This window comes from Mesocricetus auratus, unplaced genomic scaffold (genome assembly GCF_017639785.1).
Source record: "Mesocricetus auratus isolate SY011 unplaced genomic scaffold, BCM_Maur_2.0 Super-Scaffold_100007, whole genome shotgun sequence".
Lineage (NCBI taxonomy): Eukaryota > Metazoa > Chordata > Mammalia > Rodentia > Cricetidae > Mesocricetus > Mesocricetus auratus.
In genome coordinates this window covers 58362876-58384965 of record NW_024429191.1, presented here as the reverse complement: position 1 = coordinate 58384965, position 22090 = coordinate 58362876, and the positions used below count along the sequence as shown (strand labels likewise).

General features: G+C 42.2%; 1 protein-coding gene across 1 annotated transcript in view; it reads left to right on the top strand.

Moving 5' to 3' along the window:
- Positions 1 to 19841, top strand: part of Utp6 (UTP6 small subunit processome component) — a 30343-nt gene extending 10502 nt beyond the window's left edge. Inside the window, exons 8-19 of the mRNA XM_005076985.4 lie at positions 460 to 537; positions 2224 to 2305; positions 3005 to 3086; positions 5077 to 5261; positions 7005 to 7084; positions 7522 to 7599; positions 11100 to 11279; positions 12887 to 12967; positions 13113 to 13222; positions 14014 to 14080; positions 17821 to 17893; positions 19489 to 19841. Of these exons, the coding sequence (XP_005077042.1) occupies positions 460 to 537; positions 2224 to 2305; positions 3005 to 3086; positions 5077 to 5261; positions 7005 to 7084; positions 7522 to 7599; positions 11100 to 11279; positions 12887 to 12967; positions 13113 to 13222; positions 14014 to 14080; positions 17821 to 17893; positions 19489 to 19643 (1251 nt within the window). The 3' untranslated portion in view covers positions 19644 to 19841. The remainder of the gene's footprint in view (positions 1 to 459; positions 538 to 2223; positions 2306 to 3004; positions 3087 to 5076; positions 5262 to 7004; positions 7085 to 7521; positions 7600 to 11099; positions 11280 to 12886; positions 12968 to 13112; positions 13223 to 14013; positions 14081 to 17820; positions 17894 to 19488) is intronic.
- The last annotated feature ends 2249 nt before the right edge of the window (positions 19842 to 22090 follow it).

Sequence of the window (22090 nt, the reverse complement as noted above, 5' to 3'; positions counted from 1 at the left end):
GTGGCCTGTCCCGCGCTACCGTCTCACCAGCAAGAACGAGGCGGCACACTTAGGATCCTTCTGCAGAACAGCTTTAATGCGTCTTGAGAGGGAGAGCATAAGCTTACAGAGCGGAGACCCGGGGAGCGAAAAGCCCAACCCTTATATAGCTCAGCAGTCCCCGCCTCGGACGTGTCATCTCCTGACTGGCTCCTGCTCGTCAGCCCATATGACTCCACGGGAGAGGCAGAGAGTAAGGGATGGAAAAGTAGCAGGCACATGCACACCAAGGTTGTTTACTCCAACTGACAACGGGTGTCGGCGCCATCTTGTAACGGAGAATGTGGGGGCGGCACCCCACAGTGGTCCCTCATTTTCCTATATCTGATACTAATGGTTTTTTTTAAGAAGCCATCTTGAATATTTTTAATGTAAAAAAGCATCACTAAGGTCTTTTAGGTCATTATTTCCTTTTTGTAGTACTTTAGGATGGAGTTGATGCATGCTGAGAAACTGAGAAAGGAAAAGCAGGAATTTGAAAAAGCTGCCATGGATATGGTAAGAACGTAATGTACTGTCAATTGTTAGTCTATTGAGCCTGCTTACAAATAAAAGAAGAATCTTTGAGATATATTTTTCTTTCCAGTTTAATGTCACATTTTCACTTACAGATGAATTTGTAATTTTTTTAATTTTTAGAATTGTGTGTGTGTGTGTGTGTGATGATGATGCTTGTGTGGAGTCAGAGAGCAACTTGAGGGAGTCAGTTCGTTCTATCCACCTCATGGATCCTTTTTGCACTGAGCCATCTTGCTGGCTCCGACCTGGAACTCTTAGTCCTCCTGCCTCAGCTTTCTAAGAGATGAGGTTATAGGCATACTCTACCATCTCTGGCTCTTTTCCTTTTTATATAATTTGAAAGGTGACAGAGTAATTTTAAAGAAGAAGCTTTGAATGTTAGAGCGGTATTATGAGGTATCCCTATAATCCTAGTATTTGTGAATCTGAGCCAGGAGGATTGTGAATTCCAGGCCATCTTGGGCTACATAGCAAGACCCTGTCTTCAAAGATAACAGCAAAACAGAAACAGAAACAAAGGAACTTGCTGCACTGTTAGTGTGTTCTTAGCTCAGAGCTTTGTGTGTAGGTGGGCTGTGATATGCACGTATGGTATATGTTTATGTGTTTGTGTGTGAGGGGGTGCAAGAGTTGCATGTGTATGTACATGTATGTGGTAGCCAAAGGTTGATGGGTGTCTCTCAATTACTTCTCCACCTTATATTTTATTTTTTAATTGTGTTTGAAAATATTATTTGGTGGGGAGCACATGTCATGGCATTTGTGTGGAGGTCAGAGAACAACTTGCAAGAGATACTTCTGTCCTTTATATGGGTCCTCTGAATCCATCTCAGGTAGTCAGGCTGGCAGCAGGCATCTTTACTCATTGAGCCATCTTATCAGCCCGAATTTGTGTGTCATAGTATACCTGTGAAGGTCAGAGGATAAACTGGAGAAGTTCTCTCCTTCTATCATTTATCCCAGAGATCCAGCTCAGGTCATTGGACATCTTTACACCATCTCACTGGTCCTAGATAAAATGAAGAAAACAATTATTGTTTTTTATTTCTTTATTTGGTTTTGAGACAGGGTCTCATTATGTGGCTCTGCCTTACCTAGATCTCTTATGTTGATTAGGCTGGTCTTGAACTCATAGGGACCCACCTGCTTCTGCCTCCTAAGTGCTGGGATTAAAGACCTGTACCACCACCGTCTACCTCTCATAACTTTTCTTATTCAGATAAATGCTATACAAAAGGGTAGTCAAAGCATGTGTAACTAGATCTGTTCTGGTCTAAGTGGAGAGTGAGGCTAAGATCACAAGGCTTAAGGAGCCTGAGAGAAACATTGTTGTTCAAACTGTACACTTTACAAGTGAAGGAACTGTCCTTAGAATTGTGATTTGTCAGAGGTCCTGTGGCACTTGTAATCTATGACTGTTAATTTCCATCCTGATTTTTTTTTTGGTACTTCCTGGTACTATCTTTTTTTTTTTTTTTGGGTTTTCGAGACAGGGTTTCTCTGTGGCTTTGGAGGCTGTCCTGGAACTCACTCAGCAGACCAGGCTGGTCTCGAACTCACAGTGATCCGCCTGCCTCTGCCTCCCGAGTGCTGGGATTAAAGGCGTGTGCCACCAACGCCCGGCGGTACTATCTTTTTAATTATGGTTGATGTAACATTCTGTAGGGGAATTTTGATCATCCTGAAGAAATCCTTAAGGGCGAGTTGGCACGGATCATTTACAAAAATTCTGTTAGCAAGATTAAAGGTAAGTATCTTCTGGATTTTTTCTTCTTTTTTTGGTAGGTATTCTCTTTGTGATAAGAAGGACTATTAGCTTGTAGGCAAAATGTACCATGTCCTTCAGAATAGGCTTCCTTTTGAGCTATTGTCAGGCATTTCAGTAAGGGTTTGTAGAGTTGAAATGGATTTGATCTTTGCCATATGTCCTTAAGTTTATGAAATGTAGAAGTAGTTTGAAATAGTTCAAAATATTAATAATGTCTTTGTATATGTGGTGGGGATAGAGGATTGAAAATAAAAAAATCACCACCAGAAGGCTACAAATTCTAACTATGGGCTTATCTCAGTGGTACATCATGCATGAGATCATGGATTTGACACTGCACTAGGAAAACAAAAACAAAGCTTGATATGGTGCCATGTAGTACCTGCTGAGACAGGAGGATCATGAGTTGGAGCCCAGTCTGAGGTGGGGCTCGTAGCTCAGTGATGGAATGCTAACCTAGCATGCATAAGGCCCTAGGTTTGATCCCTACTATTAGGCATCAGGGAGGTGTAGAGGCCAGTCATGTCTATATAGTGAAACCCTTTCTCAGAGCAAAGGGCAACAACCCCAAAGACTAATTCTAAAACAAACAAACAAACAAAAAAACAGTACATTTAGAGTAAAGTCTGTCTTTACAACATAATTAACAGTAAATCTCCCTTGATTTTTAAATTTTAGGTGCAGAATTTCATGTGTCACTTCTTTCAATTGCACAACTATTTGATTTTGCCAAAGATCTACAAAAAGAAATTTATGATGAGTAAGTAAAACAATGACAAGGTGAACATGTCTATTTCTGGTCTTGTGATAAAGATTTGAAAATGGGGAGGAGTAAAAAAGAATATACACCTGGCAGTGGTGGTGTACACCTTTAGTCCCAGTACTTGGGAGGCAGAGGCAGAGGCAGACAGATCTCTGAGTTTGAGACTAGTCTGGTCTACAGACTGAGTTCCAGGACAGTACAGAGAATCCTTGTTTTAGGCTGGGCGTTGGTGGCGCAAGCCTTTAATCCCAGCACTCGGGAGGCAGAGGCAGGCGGATCTCTGTGAGTTCGAGGCCAGCCTGGTCTACAAAGTGAGTTCCAGGACAGCCTCCAAAGCCACAGAGAAACCCTGTCTCAAAAAACAAAAAACAAAAAAACAAAAAACAAACAAACAAAAAAAAAAAAAAGAGAATCCTTGTTTTGAAAAACCAAAAAAAAATATATTATGAATAGAAAATATATATTTCTGCAGTGTCTTTTTTTTTTAATAGTTTTTTGTTTTTTGTTTTTTTGTTTTTACGAGACAGGGTTTCTCTGTATTATTTTGGAGGCTGTTGGTCCAGCCTAGCCTCGAACTCACAGAGATCCGCCTGCCTCTGCCTCCTGAGTGCTGGGATTAAAGGTGTGCGCCACCATTGCCTGGCGAGGGCTAGAGTTCTTAATGGTAGGAAAGACATGGCAAGCTGGTATGAGCAGGAAGCTGGCTGATCATATTTGCCTGCACAAGAAAGCAGAGAGAGTGAGCAGGAAGTGGAGTATGGCTATAAACCCACAAATCCTGCCGCCATTGGTGTCCTTTCTCCTGCAAGGCTGTGCTTTCTAAAGAATTCATAAACTTCCTCCCCCCCTCCCCAAATAGTGCTTTAAACTAGAGAACAAGTATTCAAATCCATGGGCCTTTGTGGGGATGTTTCTCATTTAAACCACTGCATAGTGCTCACATTCCATTTCCCGGGTTATGGGAGATAAGCTAGAATATGTATCAGTTTGTTCTTTGAATGTCTTTAGGGTTTTGGCAGAGGATTAGGATGTGGCTTTTCTCTGTCTCTGTTACAAGAATTCAAGAGCCCAGGTTCTCTAGGGCTCATGGAGGCTTCTATGGCTACAGATAACTATGGATCTGATTTCGAGAGCTGTCATAATTTTTTTCTTTTTGAGGCAGGTTTCTTTGTGTAGTCTGGTTTCTTTGTGTAGCCCTGGCTGTTCTGGAACTTGCTTTGTAGACCAAGATGGCCTCAAACTTACAAAGATCCATCTGCCTCTGCCTTCCAAGTGTTTGGATTATAGGTATGCACCACCACTGCCCAGCCTGAACTATTATAATGTAAAAAAAAAAAAGATTTATTAATTTATGTGTATGAGTGTTTTTGTCTGCATGTACATCTGCACACCAGAAGAGGGCATCGGGATTCATGGGGACTACAATTATAGATGGTTGTGAGCTGCCACGTATGTGCTATGCTACAAGAATAGCTGGTGTTCTTAACCTCTGAGCCATCTCTTCAGCCTCTAAGCTATTATAATTTTAAGTTAATGTTTGTAGGGTTTTTGTTTGTTTATTTTTTATTTTTATTTATTTTTTTTTTTGTTTTTTTTTTTTTTTTTTGGTTTTTCGAGACAAGGTTTCTCTGTGGCTTTGGAGGCTGTCCTGGAACTCGCTCTGTAGACCAGGCTGGCCTCGAACTCACAGAGATCTGCCTGCCTCTGCCTCCCGAGTGCTGGGATTAAAGGCGTGCGCCACCACTGCCCAGCTTAAAAGTTAACATTTTTAAATGATGCTTGAAACAGTCTGAAATCCAATTGATATATAACAACTCTGCTCCATTGATAAGTCTATACATTAAGCTATTCTAGAAAGTATATTAGGAAATTACTCTTGTGGTATTGCACAAGGGTGCGCCATGTCCTTTAGTAGATCATCAGAACTCTGTTATTCTGGAATTAGTTTCTTATCATGGGGAAGGTGCCAGTGAGCTGTCATTTTCAGCCTTCAAGCTCTGCATACTGATGATCCACTCACTTGGGATTATGTGGCAAGGCGAGAATTAGAGATCGAGTCCCAACCTGGTGAAGAGCAGCCTGTATCGAAACAAGCCAAAGCGGTGGAAGTGGGCCGCAGGGAGGAAAGGTGCTGTGCAGTGTACGAAGAGGCAGTGAAGACTCTGCCTACAGGTGAGCCTGTCTTTGTCAACACTTCCATTGATGTGGGATGTCTCTGTATGAGGAATATAGCTCAGTGGCAGAGTACTTACCCAGCAAGTGTGTACTTCGAGTTCAGTCCCCAGGAGAAGAGAAAAAAAGGAAGAGAAACCTAAGTCAAGGACAGTTTACATTGTGCCTGACTTTTTTTTTCTCCTTAAACTAAAAAGAGAATTGCACGTATTTATTTATTGTGTGAGTGTGTGTGTGTGTGAGTGCATGCTCCAGCATGCATGTGGTAGTCGGAGGACTGGAGTGGGTCTGACTGGAAGTGGATGGAGGTCATCAGGCTTGGTGTCAAGAGCCTTTATCTGTTGAGCTGTCTTCTACCCCCTTTATACCCTTCTTCCTTTTTTTGAGACAGGACCTCATGTATCCCAGGCTGTTCTCAATCCACTGCATAAGCCATGATGATCTTGAACTTCAGGACCAGTATGTGTGGTACCTCGTGCGTGCTAGACAAGCACTGAACCAACTGAGCTATATACTTAAACCCATATACCTCCTTCTAGCTGTTATTTCTGTGATGATGAAAAACTATAGAGTTTTTCATGAGAGTTCATGTAATCTAGGTTGGACTTGAACTCCTGACCTACCGCCTCTGCCTCCCGAGTGCTGGGATTACAAGTGTGTGTAAGAGTTTTCATTAATTTCTTTTTTTTTTTTTGGTTTTTCGAGACAGGGTTTCTCTGTGGCTTTGGAGGCTGTCCTGGAACTCACTTTGTAGACCAGGCTGGCCTCGAACTCACAGAGATCCGCCTGCCTCTGCCTCCCGAGTGCTGGGATTAAAGGCGTGCACCACCAACGCCCGGCCATTAATTTCTTAAATAAGAGAGGTATTTAGGCTCATTTGTCTGGCAGAGATGATACTTAGTATAGTGCAAGGAGTGGGGATGTAGCGCAGTTGGTAAAGTGTTTTCACAGAGCACATGAAGCCCTGGATTTGATACCCAGCACTGTAGTAAACTAAACTGCAGGTGGTAGTACCTAGTTATAATGCACCTTGGAGGTAAAGCCAGGAAGATCTGAAGGTCAGGGTTATCCTCAGCTGTATAGTGAGTTTGAAGCCACTCTAGGCTGCATGATACCTTGTTTCAAAACAAACAAACAAACAAACAAACAAACAAAAAACCAAAGTAAGCCAACTCCCAAACCTCAAGAGATTATAATTTTCTAAGTATTTTCCTATCTTTGTTTTTCCTTTTTTTTTCTTTGTGTTTGTGTGTGTGTGGTTTTTTGCGGGGGTTGGGGGGTGGAGAGACAGGGTCTCACTATGTAGCTCTGGCTGGTCCAGAACTTCTCAGGTAGATAAGTCTGGCCTCGAACTCACAGAGACCTGCCTGCTTCTGCCTCCTGGGTGCTAGAATTATAGGAATTGGCCACCCTGCCTGGTTTAAACTTGTTTTTAAAAACAATTTATTATTTTTGTTTTATATGTATGTGTGTTTGTCTCAGTGAATGAATACTGTCACATGTGCTGGTATCCACAGAAGCCAAAAGAGGTTGTTGAATCCTTGGAGCTGGAGTTACAGGTGGTTGTGAGCCACCCAATTTGGATGCTAGGATCCTAACTCGGGTCCTCTGGAAGAGCAACAAGTGCTCTTAACCACTGGGGAATCTCTAGCTGCTAAGTTTTTTCTAGGGAGTTTCCCTTTGAAGGAAAGATGTTTGGGCTAAGAGGACGGTGAGATAATTGGTGTCATCTGACTTTTCCAGAGGCCATGTGGAAGTGTTACATCAACTTTTGCTTGGAAAGGTTTTCTAAGAAGACCAGTAGTGTACCCCTTAGAGGGCAGGTAAGGATTTTCTTTGAATAGCTACAGTGGTTGGTTAGAAAGTGTCTGTCTGCTAGACAAGGACAGAGTTCTTTTTTGTGGTCTGGGCCAGCTTCTAGAATTTCAGACTTAACCACTTGCTTTTCACTGTGGGTGACTTGTCATCGTGAATATCTAGTCTGCTTCGCCCTAATCCTGGGTATAGGATAGGAGAGCTTTCTGCTTTCTGGTTATAGGATAGGAGAGCTTTCTGCTTTCTGGGTATAGGATAGGAGAGCTTTCTGCTGACTGGGCTGTGCCAGGTGCAGGTGTGTAGTTCATTTCATCATGAGTGACACCCAATTCTGAATGAGCTTCATCTCTGAATTCTCAGAACGGGCAAGAGCACTTTGCCCAGATTAGTGGCCAGAGGCTCCTGCTGGATTCTGTTTAATGACCCTAGATGTTTCTGATTTCAGAGGCTGGAAAGAACCATGCTTGCTTTCAGGAAGGCCCATGAACTGAAGCTCCTTTCTGAAGCCCAGTACAAGCAGTGGGTAAGACCATAGAAAACACATTCATTGCCAGTTACATATACTTCCTTCTGATTTAACATATATCAGACACCATATAACATACACCAAAAGAGAACAGTCAGAGTAAGTCTACTTGATTTTTCCCTTCCCCCCTTTCCGCCCCTATGTATGTATGTATGTATGTATGTATTTGGGGGTGGGGGGTTTCGAGGCAGGGTTTCTCTTGTGTCTTTGGAGGCTGTCCTAGAACTACCTTTTGTAGACCAGGCTGGTCTTGAACTCACAGAGATCCCCCTGCCTCTGCCTCCTGATTGCTGGGATTAAAGGCGTATGCCACTACATGTGCCCGGCCCTCCCCCTCCCCCTTTTTAAAGGAAGTTTTTTGTTTTGTTTTTTTGAGTCTGGGTTTCTCTGTGTTTATAGACCAGACTGTCCTTGAACTCCGAGATCTGCCTGTCTCTGTCTCTTGAGCACTGGGATTAAAGGTGTGTACCACCATGGCCTGGCAAAGGATTTATTTTTCATTTTATGTGTATGAGTGTTTTGCCTGCATATATGTATGTATTACATGTATATGCAGGCTAGAAGATGGTTTTGAATCTCATGGAACTGGAGTTACAGATGGTTGATTATGATATATGGTTGCTGAGAATTGAACCCAAGTCCTCTGGGAGAATAACCAGCTCTTAACTGCAGGGTCTTGTCTCCAGCCCTTCTCTCTTCTATCGCTTCCCTTAACCTTCTTTCCCTCCCCCTCCCCTTCTGCTTCTATCCTTCCTGGGTTCCCTCTTCACCTTACCTTCCTCCCACCTTTCCCTTCTCAACCACTTTCCTTTCCCTTACTCTTCTCATTTTTTAATATTGCCACTGTAATCCCAGTGCTGGGAAGGCAGAGACAGGCAGAGTCTCTGGAGTTCATCTCTTCAGTTCAGCTGAATAGATGAGGTCTAGGTTCAGTGAGAAACACTATCCCAAAACAAAGTGGAGGACCGTGACTATGAGATGGCTCAGCGGCTATACAGTGTCAGGAGCATGTAAAAGCCTGGATTCTAGTGTGCTGAAGGGGAAGACAGGATACCTGGAGGAACCTGGCTAGTTAGATTAGCTGTGGGTGAGCTCTGGGTTTAGTTGAGAGACCCTGTCTCAAAGAATAAGGCAGAGAGCTATGACTGAAGCTAACATCAGCCTTAGACCTCCATATACATGACCACACACATGAATGTGCACCAGCATGTACATATGTACCCACATACATGTGAACACACATACACACACATCACACACATAGATAGACTCATGCAAAAAAAGATAGAGAGCAATTGAGAAAGCATCCAATATCAACCTATGGTGTCTACGTGTATACACACCTATATCAAAATGCTCATGTGTACATTTACACAAATATATGTGTGTTTTTTTTTCGAGACAAGGTTTCTCTGTGTAACAGCTCTGGTTATCCTGAAACTTGCTCTTTAGAGCCTGCGCCTCCCAAGTGCTGGGATTAAAGGTATGCACCACCACTACCACCTGGCAAATATATCTGTATCTTTTTTTTTTTTTAGGTTTTTCTGAGACAGGCTTTCTCTAGCTTTGGAGGCTGTCCTGGAACTTGCTTGGTAGTCCAGGCTGGTCTCGAACTCACAGAGATCCACCTACCTCTGCCTCCCAAGTGCTGGGATTAAAGTTGTGTGCCACCATGGCCCAGCTATATATGTGTAACTTAAACATGCAAATAAATGTAAAAATTAAAAGATTAAGCCGGGCGTTGGTGGCGCATGCCTTTAATCCCAGCACTTGGGAGGCAGAGGCAGGCGGATCTCTGTGAGTTCGAGACCAGCCTGGACTACCAAGCAAGTTCCAGGACAGCCTCCAAAGCCACAGAGAAACCCTGTCTCGAAAAACCAAAAAAAAAAAATAAAAATAAAAATAAAAAAATAAAAGATTATATTCTGTTTTCCCTTAGACTTGGGAGAAGTTACTCCAACTTTTTTTTTAATTTTTCTAACTTCTTACCTTGATTTTTGCCTATATTTCTAGAAACATCTACTTGTCTTCTTGTTGGCATCCTATCCTCCATGCTAAACATGAATTTCCTCTTGTATTGAGCCATCTCTGTCGTCAAACTTGTACAAACTGTTGGGGAGAGCCTTGTTTACTTGCCTGTGCCTGTTTCTCCTTAAGTCTTAGCTTAAATGTTTCCTTTCCCGAAGTTCTTTCTCATCGTTGCCATGGACAGTGTTGGTCCTTTTGCACTGCACTCCTGTAGCAGGTGATTCCTTTTTTATGTGGCACAGATCTTGTTAGATTGGCTGCTCTCTGGGCAGGGAGGATCTCATTTGCTCAGTATTAAATTTGGCCTTTAACAATGCACAGTAAGTGTACTTGCTGAAGGAACCAGTTACAAACTGCTGTTTTTTTGTTTTTTGTTTTTTTTTCTTTTTTTGCAATTTTGTATAATTGGACTGATACTAGTTTTTTTTTTTTTTTTTTTTTTTTTACTCTCTAATAAACTTGTGGACACAAGATTTTGCACAGATAAGATTTCCTTAATTTATTTTCCTGGGTCTTATTTGTTAAACTCACCACTTTCATGATTGGTTGTTTGTTTTTTTATGTGTGGGTGTTTTGCCTGTGTGTGTATCTTCACATCATGTGTGTCTGATGTCTTAGGAAGCCAGAAGAGGGTGTTGAATCCCCTGAGACAGAGCTACATCTAGTTGTGAGCTGCATGTGGGTTCTGGGAATTGAACCCAGATCTTCTGTAAGAGCAGCCGGTGCTCTTAATCCCTGAACCTTGGCCTCCTCAGCCCATCATGATTTTTTGTTTGTTTGTTTGTTTTTGTTTTGAGACAGGGTTTCTATGTGGCTTTGGAGGCTGTCCTGGAACTTGCTCTTGTAGACCAGGCTTGTCTCAAACTCACAGAGATCTGCCTGTCTCTATCTCCCGAGTGCTGGGATTAAAGGTGTGTGCCACCAATGCCCAGCAATGATTTTTATTATATAGTGTCAAATTACATTTTGGAAAAGTTATGCCAAATAAGTCCATTGAACAGATACATGTATTTCTTTTTGAGTATACAGATGCTGTTTTTATCATTATTATGTTCTAGTGGGTATGGGTTCTAGCTTAAATTACTTAGACTCTCTGCTTTTTATTCCTTTTCTGATGAAAGAAAGTATCATTACTCTGTGTATGTATGTGTCATGACTTGTGTGAGTAGAGTATTTTGGGGAGGAGATTCTTCCTTTCAGTGGGATCCTGAGAGAGGACTCAGCTGGCAGAGTTACTTGGCAGGCATCTTTCCCTGCTGAACCATCTCTCTCCTTAGCCCTCCTCTTTGATTTTCTGATAGTCCTATGGGTAGGAATGGGGGTTGGGGATTCCAAATACCATTTGTGTCTTTAGCAGCTGTGATAAAAGGTGTAGTGGGAAGACGGTTGAGATTATTGTCATAATAGTCTTTGTATACTCTGTCATTTTGCTTTCAAGTGGCACTTTACATGTGCTTTGTCTTTTCTAGATTGACTTGTTGCTGCGCCAGGACCTCTTTAATGAAGCTGTTCAGGTGGCAGAAGCTGGCACGGAATTGTTCAAGGACTCTGCAACAATGTGGCAGATGAAGCTGCAGGTGCTCATTGGGTCAAAGAACCCTGATGTAGCTATGCATTTTGAAGAAGCCTTTGCACACCTCAAACCCCAGGTCTGTGAATTATATCTTTCATATTTTATTCTGCTTATTTTACTTCATTTGCTTTATGTGTGAGTGTTTTGCCTGAATGTGTTCTGAGTCTCATGTGTGTGCCTGATGCCGGAGGAGATACTAAGCCTCCATGTTAGTACTGGGGAATGGAATCCAGGTCCTTTGCAATAACAAGTGTTCGTGACCACAAAGCCCACTCCAAGTCCTCATATTTTACTCTTTTTAGAAAACTGGTTTGTTGCCGGGTGTTGGTGGCGCACGCCTTTAATCCCAGCACTCGGGAGGCAGAGGCAGGCGGATCTCTGTGAGTTCAGAGTTCGAGGCCAGCCTGGTCTACAAGAGCTAGTTCCAGGACAGCCTCCAAAGCCACAGAGAAACCCTGTCTCGAAAAAAACCAAAAAAAAAAAAAAAAAACCTTGTTTGTTTACTTGCTTGTTTTGTTTTTCATTTTTAAAAGATAGGGTCTCATGTGTCCCAGGCTGGTCTAAGGAGAACCTTGAACTTTTATTCTTCTGCTTCCCCCTCCTGAGTGCTGGGATTTCTAGGCATGCTTCACTGTGTCTTCTCTTTGTAGTGCTGGGGATTGAACCCAGGGCTTGGTGCGTGCAGGCCAGGCAAGCACTCTGCCAAAAAGCTCATTTGTAATATACTTGTCTAAAGAGAGCAAACCCTTAGAATAATTGTTGTTAAATGGTAATATTTCGAGGATTGAAGAGAAATTACGTCTATTTCTAATCCTAGATTTGTTAAATATTTGTAAGTTTACTTAGTCATGTAAGATTTCTCAATTCTTTTTAAATGTCTTGCAAATGAGAAATACTAATAGAATAGTCTCACTTGTATCCACATCTAGTCATAAACTCATCTCACAAAAATCTAAATGTTAATGTTCTGAACTTACTTTGTATAAAAAATTTTTTTTTGGCTTTTCAGGACAGGGTGACTTTATGTAGCCTTGACTGTTCTAGAACTAGCTCTGTAGACCAGGCTGGCCTCAAACTCACAGAAGTCCACTTGCCTCTGCCTCCCAAGTGCTGGGATTAAAAGTGTGCATTACCACAGAGTAAATCTTTTGCATTAGTGAGTGGGAAAATGTACTGCAGAAGGTAAAATGGGGAATAGAGTACATTGCTCTCTGTTGTCCTCTCTGCACTGTGAAGATCAGGCAGGCCAGCCTAGATCAGTTCTTTGGAAGTAGCTCCCATACCACAGACTCATGACCTGGGTATCTTGGGGCCTGACTGGATGTGGCTTTGTTTTGTTTTGTTTTTTGAGACCAGGTTTCTCTGTGTAGCTTTGGTGCCTGTCCTGGCACTTGTTCTGTAGACCATGCTGGCTTGGAACTCACAGAGATCCACCTGTCTCTGCCTCCTGAGTTCTGGGATTAAAGGCATGAGCCACCAACACCTGGCTGGATGGCGTTTATTCACTTGTTTAATTGAAAGGTGATTGCTAATGATGGCTGTAGTCCAGATTTAGTTGACTAAATTGTTGAAAGTGTTTCTCTAGATGTCTTGGCTGTGCAAGTCTTCATAGTAATGACTTTTCAGAGTACAGTGCTGAGAAAGTCACATCTAACAGGTTTTTGTTTTTCGTTTTGTGAGCAGGTTTGTCTGCCCTTGTGGATTTCTTGGGCAGAGTGGAGTGAAAGTGCTAAAAGCCAGGAGGACACTGAAGCAATCTTTAAGGTACAGGCTCCCTCTTCTGTCCCTTGTTCAGGGAATGGGTATTTCATATCTCAAGTCACTACATAGTGACTTGGAGTGGGTATTGATATCATTAAGTTCCTTTACACAGCTTGTTTTTGTTTCTTTTCTTTTCGTTTAAATGTAGAAAGCTATTTTAGCTGTCACAGGTGCCAGTTCAATAACTCTGAAGGAGAAATACCTGGATTGGGCTTATCGGAGTGGTGGCTACAAAAAGGCCAGAACAGTGTTTAAAAGGTACTCTCAGGTGTCATAACTGTTTCTTGTCTTCCTGGCCAGACTCAGCCTTTCATACCCAGACTATGTGGGTTGCAAATACTGTCTGAAGTGCTAATCAGAGACTTTCAAAACGTTATTTTCTTTTTTGTTTTTGCATAGTTAAAGCAATTCATACATTAGCTCATTGATAACTGTAATTGTGTCACTAGTACAAACAGCTCTGTGAGCAGATCATTTCTTTTTAAAGCAGTAAGTATTGAGCCCAGGGCCTTGCACCCAGACAAGGGCTATACACTGAGCTATATCTCCAGCCTACTACATCATTTTAGTACTTGTTTCTAGTATATAGTTGATGCTACACTATAATCCTGGTTTTGAAAACTGTAGCTAAGCATTGGACTGTCTCCTCTCCAGTAAAGCCTCTCAATAGCAGCATTATTTAAAATAAATGTGTGAAGCTCATGTGGTAGAACATACCTGTGACCCCAGGAGACTAAGTAAGGAGATCATTTGGGCCTAGCACTTAGAAACCAAACAGGGCAACACAGAGGAACATGTTAGAAAAACAAAACAAACAGGAACAACAACAAACAATGTGTGTGAGAAATTGTTTAAGGGTGGTAAAGGGTCAGTCACTCAACGTTGAGGCATGGGAGTGACTTCATCAGTTCCAGTTTTGCGTGAGATTGCTGCTGAGTCTTTGTTAAACCACCTGTTGTGGAAGCAAAGCCTGGTTATTTATTCATGTTTGTACTTTGTAAAGGGCTTTCTGTCATTGTGGGAACTAACATTTACCCACTCCCTTTTAGTTTACAGGAAAGCCGCCCATTTTCAGTTGATTTTTTCAGGAAGATGGTGCAGTTTGAAAAGGAGCAGGTGAGTATTCTGAGCTCTTCTGCTGGAAACAAGGCTCTCTGGTTATTATGCAGGGCAGCATCTTTTGTTCAAAACTTGTTAGAATGGAGCACAAGCTCCTGGTCCCTTGGTTCAGCCTGTTTCCATAGAGCTGGTAAGAATGGTAAGAGGGCAGAAGGTGTGTGTCTGGAGAACAGAAACCCAGATGTCCCAGGAAGCTTCCCTGCTAGGCTGGGTGAGGGGCAGCTGCTGCTTGCCTCCACAGTGCACTGTTCTCCTCTTGTCTTGGACTGTAGAGTGAGCACTTAATCATAGTTTCTGGTCATTTTGACTGTAACTTATGAGGAGCAAAAAGATAGGAAAGTCTCAGTTAAAATAGTATACAGCTCAGGGTGGTAGTGTAGTTTTCATCTTTAATCCCAGCATGTAGGATCAATATGAGTTTTAGGCCAGCCAAGGTTACATAGTAAGATCCTGCCCCCTCCCCCCCCCAAAAAAAAGAAGAAAAAAATCCCAAAACAAAACAAACAAAGTTTCTCTGTGTATCCCTGGCTGTCTTGGAACTTACTCTGTAGACCAGACTGTCCTGGAACTCGGAGATCCACCTGCCTCTGCCTCCTGAGTGTTGGGATTAAAGGTGTCAACACTGCTGGCATATATATACATACACACACACACATTTTTTTTGGTTTTTCGAGACAGGGTTTCTTTGTATTGTTTTGGAGGCTGTCCTGGATCTCGCTCGGTAGACCAGGCGTGATCTCGAACTCACAGAGATCTACCTGCCTCTGCCTCCCGAGTGCTGAGATTAAAGGCATGCGCCACCACCACCCAGCTTGGCATTTTTATTTTGTAGTGATGGGAATTGAGTTCAGGGCCTTGCTAATGTTAGATGAGAGTGCCATCATTGATTTACATGGTATCTTATTTAAAATAAGAAAAATACTTACTCTAAACTTATCAAAAAATGTATTCATTATCAAATTTTCTGACCATGATAAATTTGGAGTATGTATGTATGTATGTATGTATGTATATATATATATATATATGTAGCCATATATCTGCTTGCCTCTGCCTCCAGAATGGTGCGATAAAAGATGTGTGGTACCATGCATGCCTGCCTAAAAAAATGCATTTTAAAATATTGTCTGTAACATCAATAAATAAATGACCCAGAGACTGATATTGGGGTTCAAATTTCAAGTTGAATATCAGAAAAGCAAAGTAGCCAGCCACTAGCTCTCACCTCAGACTCAGGTTGAATGGGCTGATCCTGTCTCCATGAGCTCTCACCAAGCCTCAGACTGCTTGCTGCCTCTCCTCAGTGTGACTGGAGAATGAATGCCTCTCTGAGACCTTGCTTCTGTCTTGTATGCTTCCCTAATGTTGGGATTAAAGATGTGTGCTATAATTCTCTTTTAGACTGATTCACTCTTGTGTATATCTGGGTGGCCTTGGACTCACAGAGATCCATCTGTCTCTTAATCCTGAGTCCTAGGGTTAACTGTATGTGCCACCACCTCCTAGCTTCTGGCTGTTGTGATTAAAGGTGTGTGCCTGGCTTCTATGGCGTGTGGCTGACTTTGCTTTCTGAATCTTCAGGCAAGCTTTAATAAATCATAAATAATATATAATTACAATTGTCAGATACCTGGACATGGTGGCACATGCCTTTAATCCCAGCACTCGGGAGGCAGAGGCAGGCGGATCTCTGTGAGTTCGAGGTTGGGCTGGACTGACAGCCTCCAAAACAATAAAGAGAAACCCTGTCTCGTAAAACCAAAAAAAAAAAAAGTCAGATGTGTACCACCATGTTATATATGCTAACATGCAGTCTTCCAAAAGAATTATAATTATTTATAGAGGTAGTCAGCTAATGGATAAGTGTTTCCTCATAGCTTCTCTGAGTTCAGCTTTGTTTTTTGTTTTCTTTGATTTTTGGTATTTCACCTGGTATTTATTTTTATTGAAATTTGGGAAATCCCTAGTGAGGTTGAGCTCCTGTTCTCATGATTTTGATCATTGTTACTTAAGTCAAGTACCTGTTATGCTGAAGTTTAGTATAGTATACTTACTGTAAGTATGATGAGACAGTTTAACATAATATTTATTAACCAGTTTCTAGATTGTTAATGTAATAGTTATGTCATAGACAAATCACTTAATTGTATGTCTCTTACCCTCATCTATATAGGAAGGCCCTCTACTTGCTAAGTGCGTGTGAGACATATAAGCCCCAGTGGGATATTGGATAAAAAAAATGTGTATCGTGCAATGTATGTTGTGATATGTTGGCAAAATGTGTTTGCATATTTATGCATGTGAGATTTAACTGACTTCATATAATGTGGTTTGGTGAAGGAAGATTTGAATAAGGAAGACATTCTAATTTTTTTTTAATGGTGCTAGGGATTGAACTCATGAAATAGTTACCTGTTTTTTGTTTTTTGTTTTTTGTGTGTGTGTTTTTTGAGACCAGGCTGGCTTTTAACTCAGAAATTTATACTCAGTGTTAAGACAGGTCACATGAGTAAAGTTCTCATGAGTTCAGACTATACAATCACAAGGACAAACTACACATGACAGAAATATGCTTTCCATAGAGACATATAAAGGACAATTGAATAACAACAGCAAGCAATAATGAGTATCTGAAGTAAAGCCACTCCTATCTGCTGCACCTGGGAGGAGTATGAAAACACATTCCAAGAACAATTCTGTGTTTTTGAAGAAACTGAGGTCACAAGATTCTGTCTTGTTTTCTTGGAATGTTCTCACAACACGCAGAATTCTCCTCACCTGACTCCATTCCTGTACTGTGCTGACATAGCCCACACTTTGTTACTGGTGCTGAGGTACATTCCAAGTGAAGAAACACTTAAAAAGTGGAGGGCTTAAAGAACTTGAAGATCATGTACTTGTATTTATGTACTATTGTGATGTAAGAGTTTTAGAGCAAGGTATGATGGCTCATGCCTTTATTCCCAGCACTTAGGAGGATTGCTGTGAACTCTGTGCCAACCTGGGCTACATAATGAAATCTTACCTCAAACGGTTTTAAGATGGTCATAATTTGGGCTGGAGAGATGGCTCAGCCATTAAGAGCACTGGCTTCTTTTCCAGAGGCCAGCAATCACTTGGTGGTTCATGACCATCTATAATGAAATTTGGTGACCTCTTCTGGTTTGCAGGAATATACTTAGACAAAACACTGTATACATAATAAATAAATACATCTTTAAAAAAAGATGGTCATAACTCTGTGTCAGAACACAAATTCTCAAAAGGAAGAAATCTTAGCATAGGCTATAAAACTGTCTCTGTTTATCTTTTCACTTTAATCTAGCATAGCCCATCAAGGATTTTAAGTCTTATTCCTGTGACACCTCGAAAGTTCCATCCTGAAATATAATTAGACTTTTCCCTACGTCAGCAGAGCAAAGTGATTTCCTGGTTGACATTTACTTCATTCTGATAAATGTGTTTTTCTTTCCTTGGTCTTATTTTTTGTGTGCCACAGTGTGAGTATGACAGTCCAAGGACAACTTTTGGGAGTTGATGCTTGGTTTCTGCCATGTGGGTGCTGGGGATTGAACTCAGGCTGTCAGGCTTGGTGCCAGGTGCCCTTGGCTGCTGAGCCATCTCCCCAGCCTGGTTTGGCCCTTCCCATTCATACACCTAACAGATAGTTGATTAAAATACAGTTGAAGTGATTTATGATTAGATGGATGAAGGCAGATCTTCTGGTGTTTTTATAGGAACCCTGCAAGATGGCAAACCTGAGGGAATATTACGAGAGGGCGTTGAGAGAGTTTGGATCTACAGATTCTGGTAAGCAAATTTCAGTTATGGGTGTGAGTAATGCTCTTGCATCTCTGAACTGTTAGGTGGGTAGAATAGTGTTTCTGGTTTGTACCTTAGGCTCTTCTAACTTAGAACAGTTCTGCAGTGTTTTTCCTGTCTTTTATGGTTTTTGAGACAAGGTAGCCTAGGCTCTGTTGTCTGGGCTACCTTGGAACTCGCTACATAGCCTAGACTGGCCTCAAACTTCTTTTGGAAATGCTCTTATGCCTACCACTGCAGCATAGGATTTACTTATCATTTAAGTTTGCAGTTCCTCATATCCACTAGTTCTCATAAGGACTCTGGATCAGACAAAGATTTGCTTGGTTCGGCACTCTCTCTCTTTCTCTCTCTCTCTCTTTCTTTTCCAGACAGGGTTTCTCTGTAGCCCTGGCTGCCTTGGAACTCCTCTGTAGACCAGGCTGACCTTGAACTCACAGAGATCTGCCTGTTTCTGCCTCTGGAGTGCTGGGATTAAAGTTGTACACCACCATGCCTGGCTTTGGTTTGGGTCTTGTAAGAAGAAAAATGTATATGGTCCAGTGAGATGTTTCAATGGCTAAAGGCACTTGCTTCCAGACATGAAGAATTGAGTTAAATCTCTTAAACCCACATAGTAGGAAAAAAGAACTGACTTTTCTTCCACAAGTTGTCTTCCGACCTCCAAATGTATGCCATGACATGGAGGTGTACATACACACACACACACACACACACACACATTATAAAATAAATCATTTTAAAATTATGTGTGCTGGGATGAAGTGGTTTATGACTAATCCTGTGCTATAAAGCTGGAGCAGTGTATTGCAAGGAGTTTGAAGCCAGTCTAGGCTATGTAATGAGTTCCAGGCCAGCTTGTACTACAGAATGGGACCTTGTCTCAAAAAATCAAAACTAAACCAGACGAAACAAAAACAAGTATTTATATAGAAAATGTTAGGGTAGGCCAGTAGTTAGAGCTGGCCCTCCTAGTGGGAAAGGAGGGTAAGTCAGTGCTTAGTTATACTAGGGCTAGTCTGCTGTGGGACAGTGAGGACAACAATGTGCTGTGTCTTTTGGAGAGTAGAAAGGAAGACTGATGGTGGACAGTGGTTGTGATCATCTTTGATCCCATCAGTTGGAAGGCAGAGGCAGGTCCATAGAGAGAGTTCCAGGACAGCAAGGGATTAACTCCCCCTCAAAAAAAAAAGGGTATATCAGTACTTGGGATACAGAGGCAGGAGGATCTCTGAGTTTGAGGCCAGCCTGGTTTATAGAATGAGTCCCAAGACAGCCAGGACTACACAGAGATACCCTATCTTGAAAAACCAAAACAACAACAAAAAAAGAAAGGAGTTCAAAAGTTTTCATTATAAAGAAATGAATGAGACAATAGATAGGCTTAACTTTATTTAAACATTACACAATGCTTTTATGTATCAGAGTATTACGTGGTACCTCATTTATATATATTTTATTTACATTAATTTTATGTGTGGAAATTTCTTAGAACTTTTTAATTGGCTTAGTTTTAACTAATTGAATTTGCCTAATAAGTTTTCTCAGCTTTCTAATTAGGCTTTTTTTCCCCCCTTTTAAAGATCTTTGGATGGATTACATTAAAGAAGAATTGAGCCACCCCTTCGGCAGACCTGAGAACTGTGGACAGATCTATTGGCGAGCCATGAAAATGTTACAGGGACAGTCAGCAGAGCTGTTTGTAGCTAAACACGCCATGCACCAGGCTGGCCACTAGCGAAGAGTAACACCAATTTGGTGAAATTGTATTGCAAGCCTCTGGGATGGTTTGTAATACGAGTCTGTATGAGTTGTTGAGAAGTGACAGACAGGTTAGCTGATTGATTGTGTAACATACTTTAATTTGGCATTACTCTTTGGTTCCAGAAAAGAGAACTTCTGCTGCCTGTTAAATCTAAAATACATGGAAACCATATGCTTGAGTTTCGTTTCTTGTTCCAGACCAAGCACACACAGCTCTAATCCAAACTAGGTGTGATGAAGCCACTTCTAAGGCAAGAGAAAGTATAGTTTTGTGTGTTCTCTCCTTACTGTGAAAGCCTGCTTGATACCTGTGGAGACAGGAGGGACTAGGGCAGTGCAGAGAAGACAGCCATCTGTAATCCCAATGAGGTTGAACTCCTGTATCAGAATTGGATTTGTGCTTTTAGATCATCCATTCAAGAAATAAGGGACTTCCTTCTCGTGCAGGAAAGAAGGGAGACTTGGATGAGGAACAGAAGGAGGTGCTGGGTATGGGGGAGGTTGTCTTTTTAGAAGGTTAAGGTAACACACACATAAATAAATCCTTATTTACCCCAAGGATTAACAGGCCAACAAGTGTTTGTATAGAGTAGGCCCAGCAACCAAAGGGCAGGCAAGGGAGTGGAGAAATACCTTAGTGGGAGGTGTGGAGGGATGAGATGGTGGTTTGGACAGGGCATTTGGGGAGCAGAGAAGGAAATTGCTTGAAAGAAACCATTCACTTATTTTGATACTGGGCATAGAACCTAAATCTTTATGCATTTGAGGCAGGCGCTTTGCCTTTAGGGCAGCTCCTCAGCCCTCGCTTTTACTTTCTGTTTTGAGCTGGTCTCAGTAAGTTCTTGCTGGCCTTTAAAGTACTCAAGTCTAAGCAGGCCTTGAATTTGCAGTCGTCCTTTCTCAGCCTCTCAAGAAGCTGAGGTTATAGGCCTGAGTCACTAGTCCTGGCTTTAACTTAACATTTTGATATCCCTGGGAAAATATTCAGAACAAGTTACTTAATATTAAGCCTTAATGTTACATTATTTCTCATGTTATTAAATGAACTTAAAAAACACCTAATGAATTCTGGTGCCAGAGATTTAACCACCAGCCAGGAGGGTGAGAAGTCTGTGAGAGCTGTGAGAGGTGTGTGAGAGCTCAGTTGGAGAATTGTGTGTGTATGGATGGCAGAAGTCTTTAAAAAGGGAAGTGTTTTTTCTTGGGGAGTTCTCCTAAGCCAACTTGGGGAGCATAAAGTTTTCTTAACGCAACCGACCGGTCTCTGTGTCATCTATCCCGACCACCTGGCTACATTCTTGGATGCAGGCTGCTCAGCAGGTGCGACAGGGTGGAAAGTGGTTGGAACTTCAGAGGCATTTTTACACACTGGGCCGTTTTAATACTGTGATAGGAATTCAAATATAGAAGCTGAAGCATACAGCAGTTATTGGGAAGGGATTATACATGCCGTTTCAGACCCCGCTAGTCATCCAGCCTTGGATTCTATGCAGGTAGTTGCTCCCAGAATCAGTACTCCAGAAGTTGTTTCTGAACTAGCACTGGGCAATGGGGAGTACTTGTCCTGTCTGCACTGCCCTGCCCGGGTTTCTTCCTGACAGGAATCCTTTCCCCTTGACCTGGAGTAGCCACTTCTGAGGACAGACAGTAGATTCCTTAGCTGGTAGCCAGGTCCTGGTATCTTGCCGCTAAGCAAGCAACTTCCCAGGTGTGGAATCCTGGCAGTGGGTTTGGGATCTCAGGCCAGCAGCTGTGGAGCTTGCAGGAAGCTTCCCTCAGCTCAGAAGTGAGCTCTGCCAGCACCTGCAGCCTGCGGTGGGAAGGTGTGGGCAGGTGCAGCGGATCGGATCAGGGGAAGCCCGTGGGCTGGCAAGCTAAGGCAGGTGATAGCCTGTTAGGGGGCTGCAGGGCAGGGAAGCCCATGGGTGTAGATAGGCACTCAGAAGGCAAGCAAGGCTGGAGGTTCCTCTGTGTCTTGGTAAATAAGAGTTGAAGCTGGTGGCGAGCTGGGGACTGGCTGTGGAGCCTGCATGAGGGCCAGGTAAGGGCAACTGCAGAGAGACCTCACCTAAAGATGCCTACATGTTGGTGGGATGCTCAACACCACGTCATATATGTGAGCTCTTTTGTATTTAAAGGCATATATGTGCGTTCTTATATATTTAAAGAAACTCAAACGCCCCTTTTAATTTAGGGTTTCCAGAAATGTATTTTCATGTTGTGCCAGTCAGCCTCTGGTTTTTCCAAGTCCATTATTACTCTATTCTCCTGCCCTTGTTTAGTGTCGGCCCCTGCTTTAGCAGTGAGCTCCTTGGCAGTAGGATTACCCTTAGGGCTGTACTGGCACCCAGCATCTCGCCTGGCACAGTGCATATGCATAGTAATTGGGCTGGTGATCTAAGATGGTACATACCAGAGAAT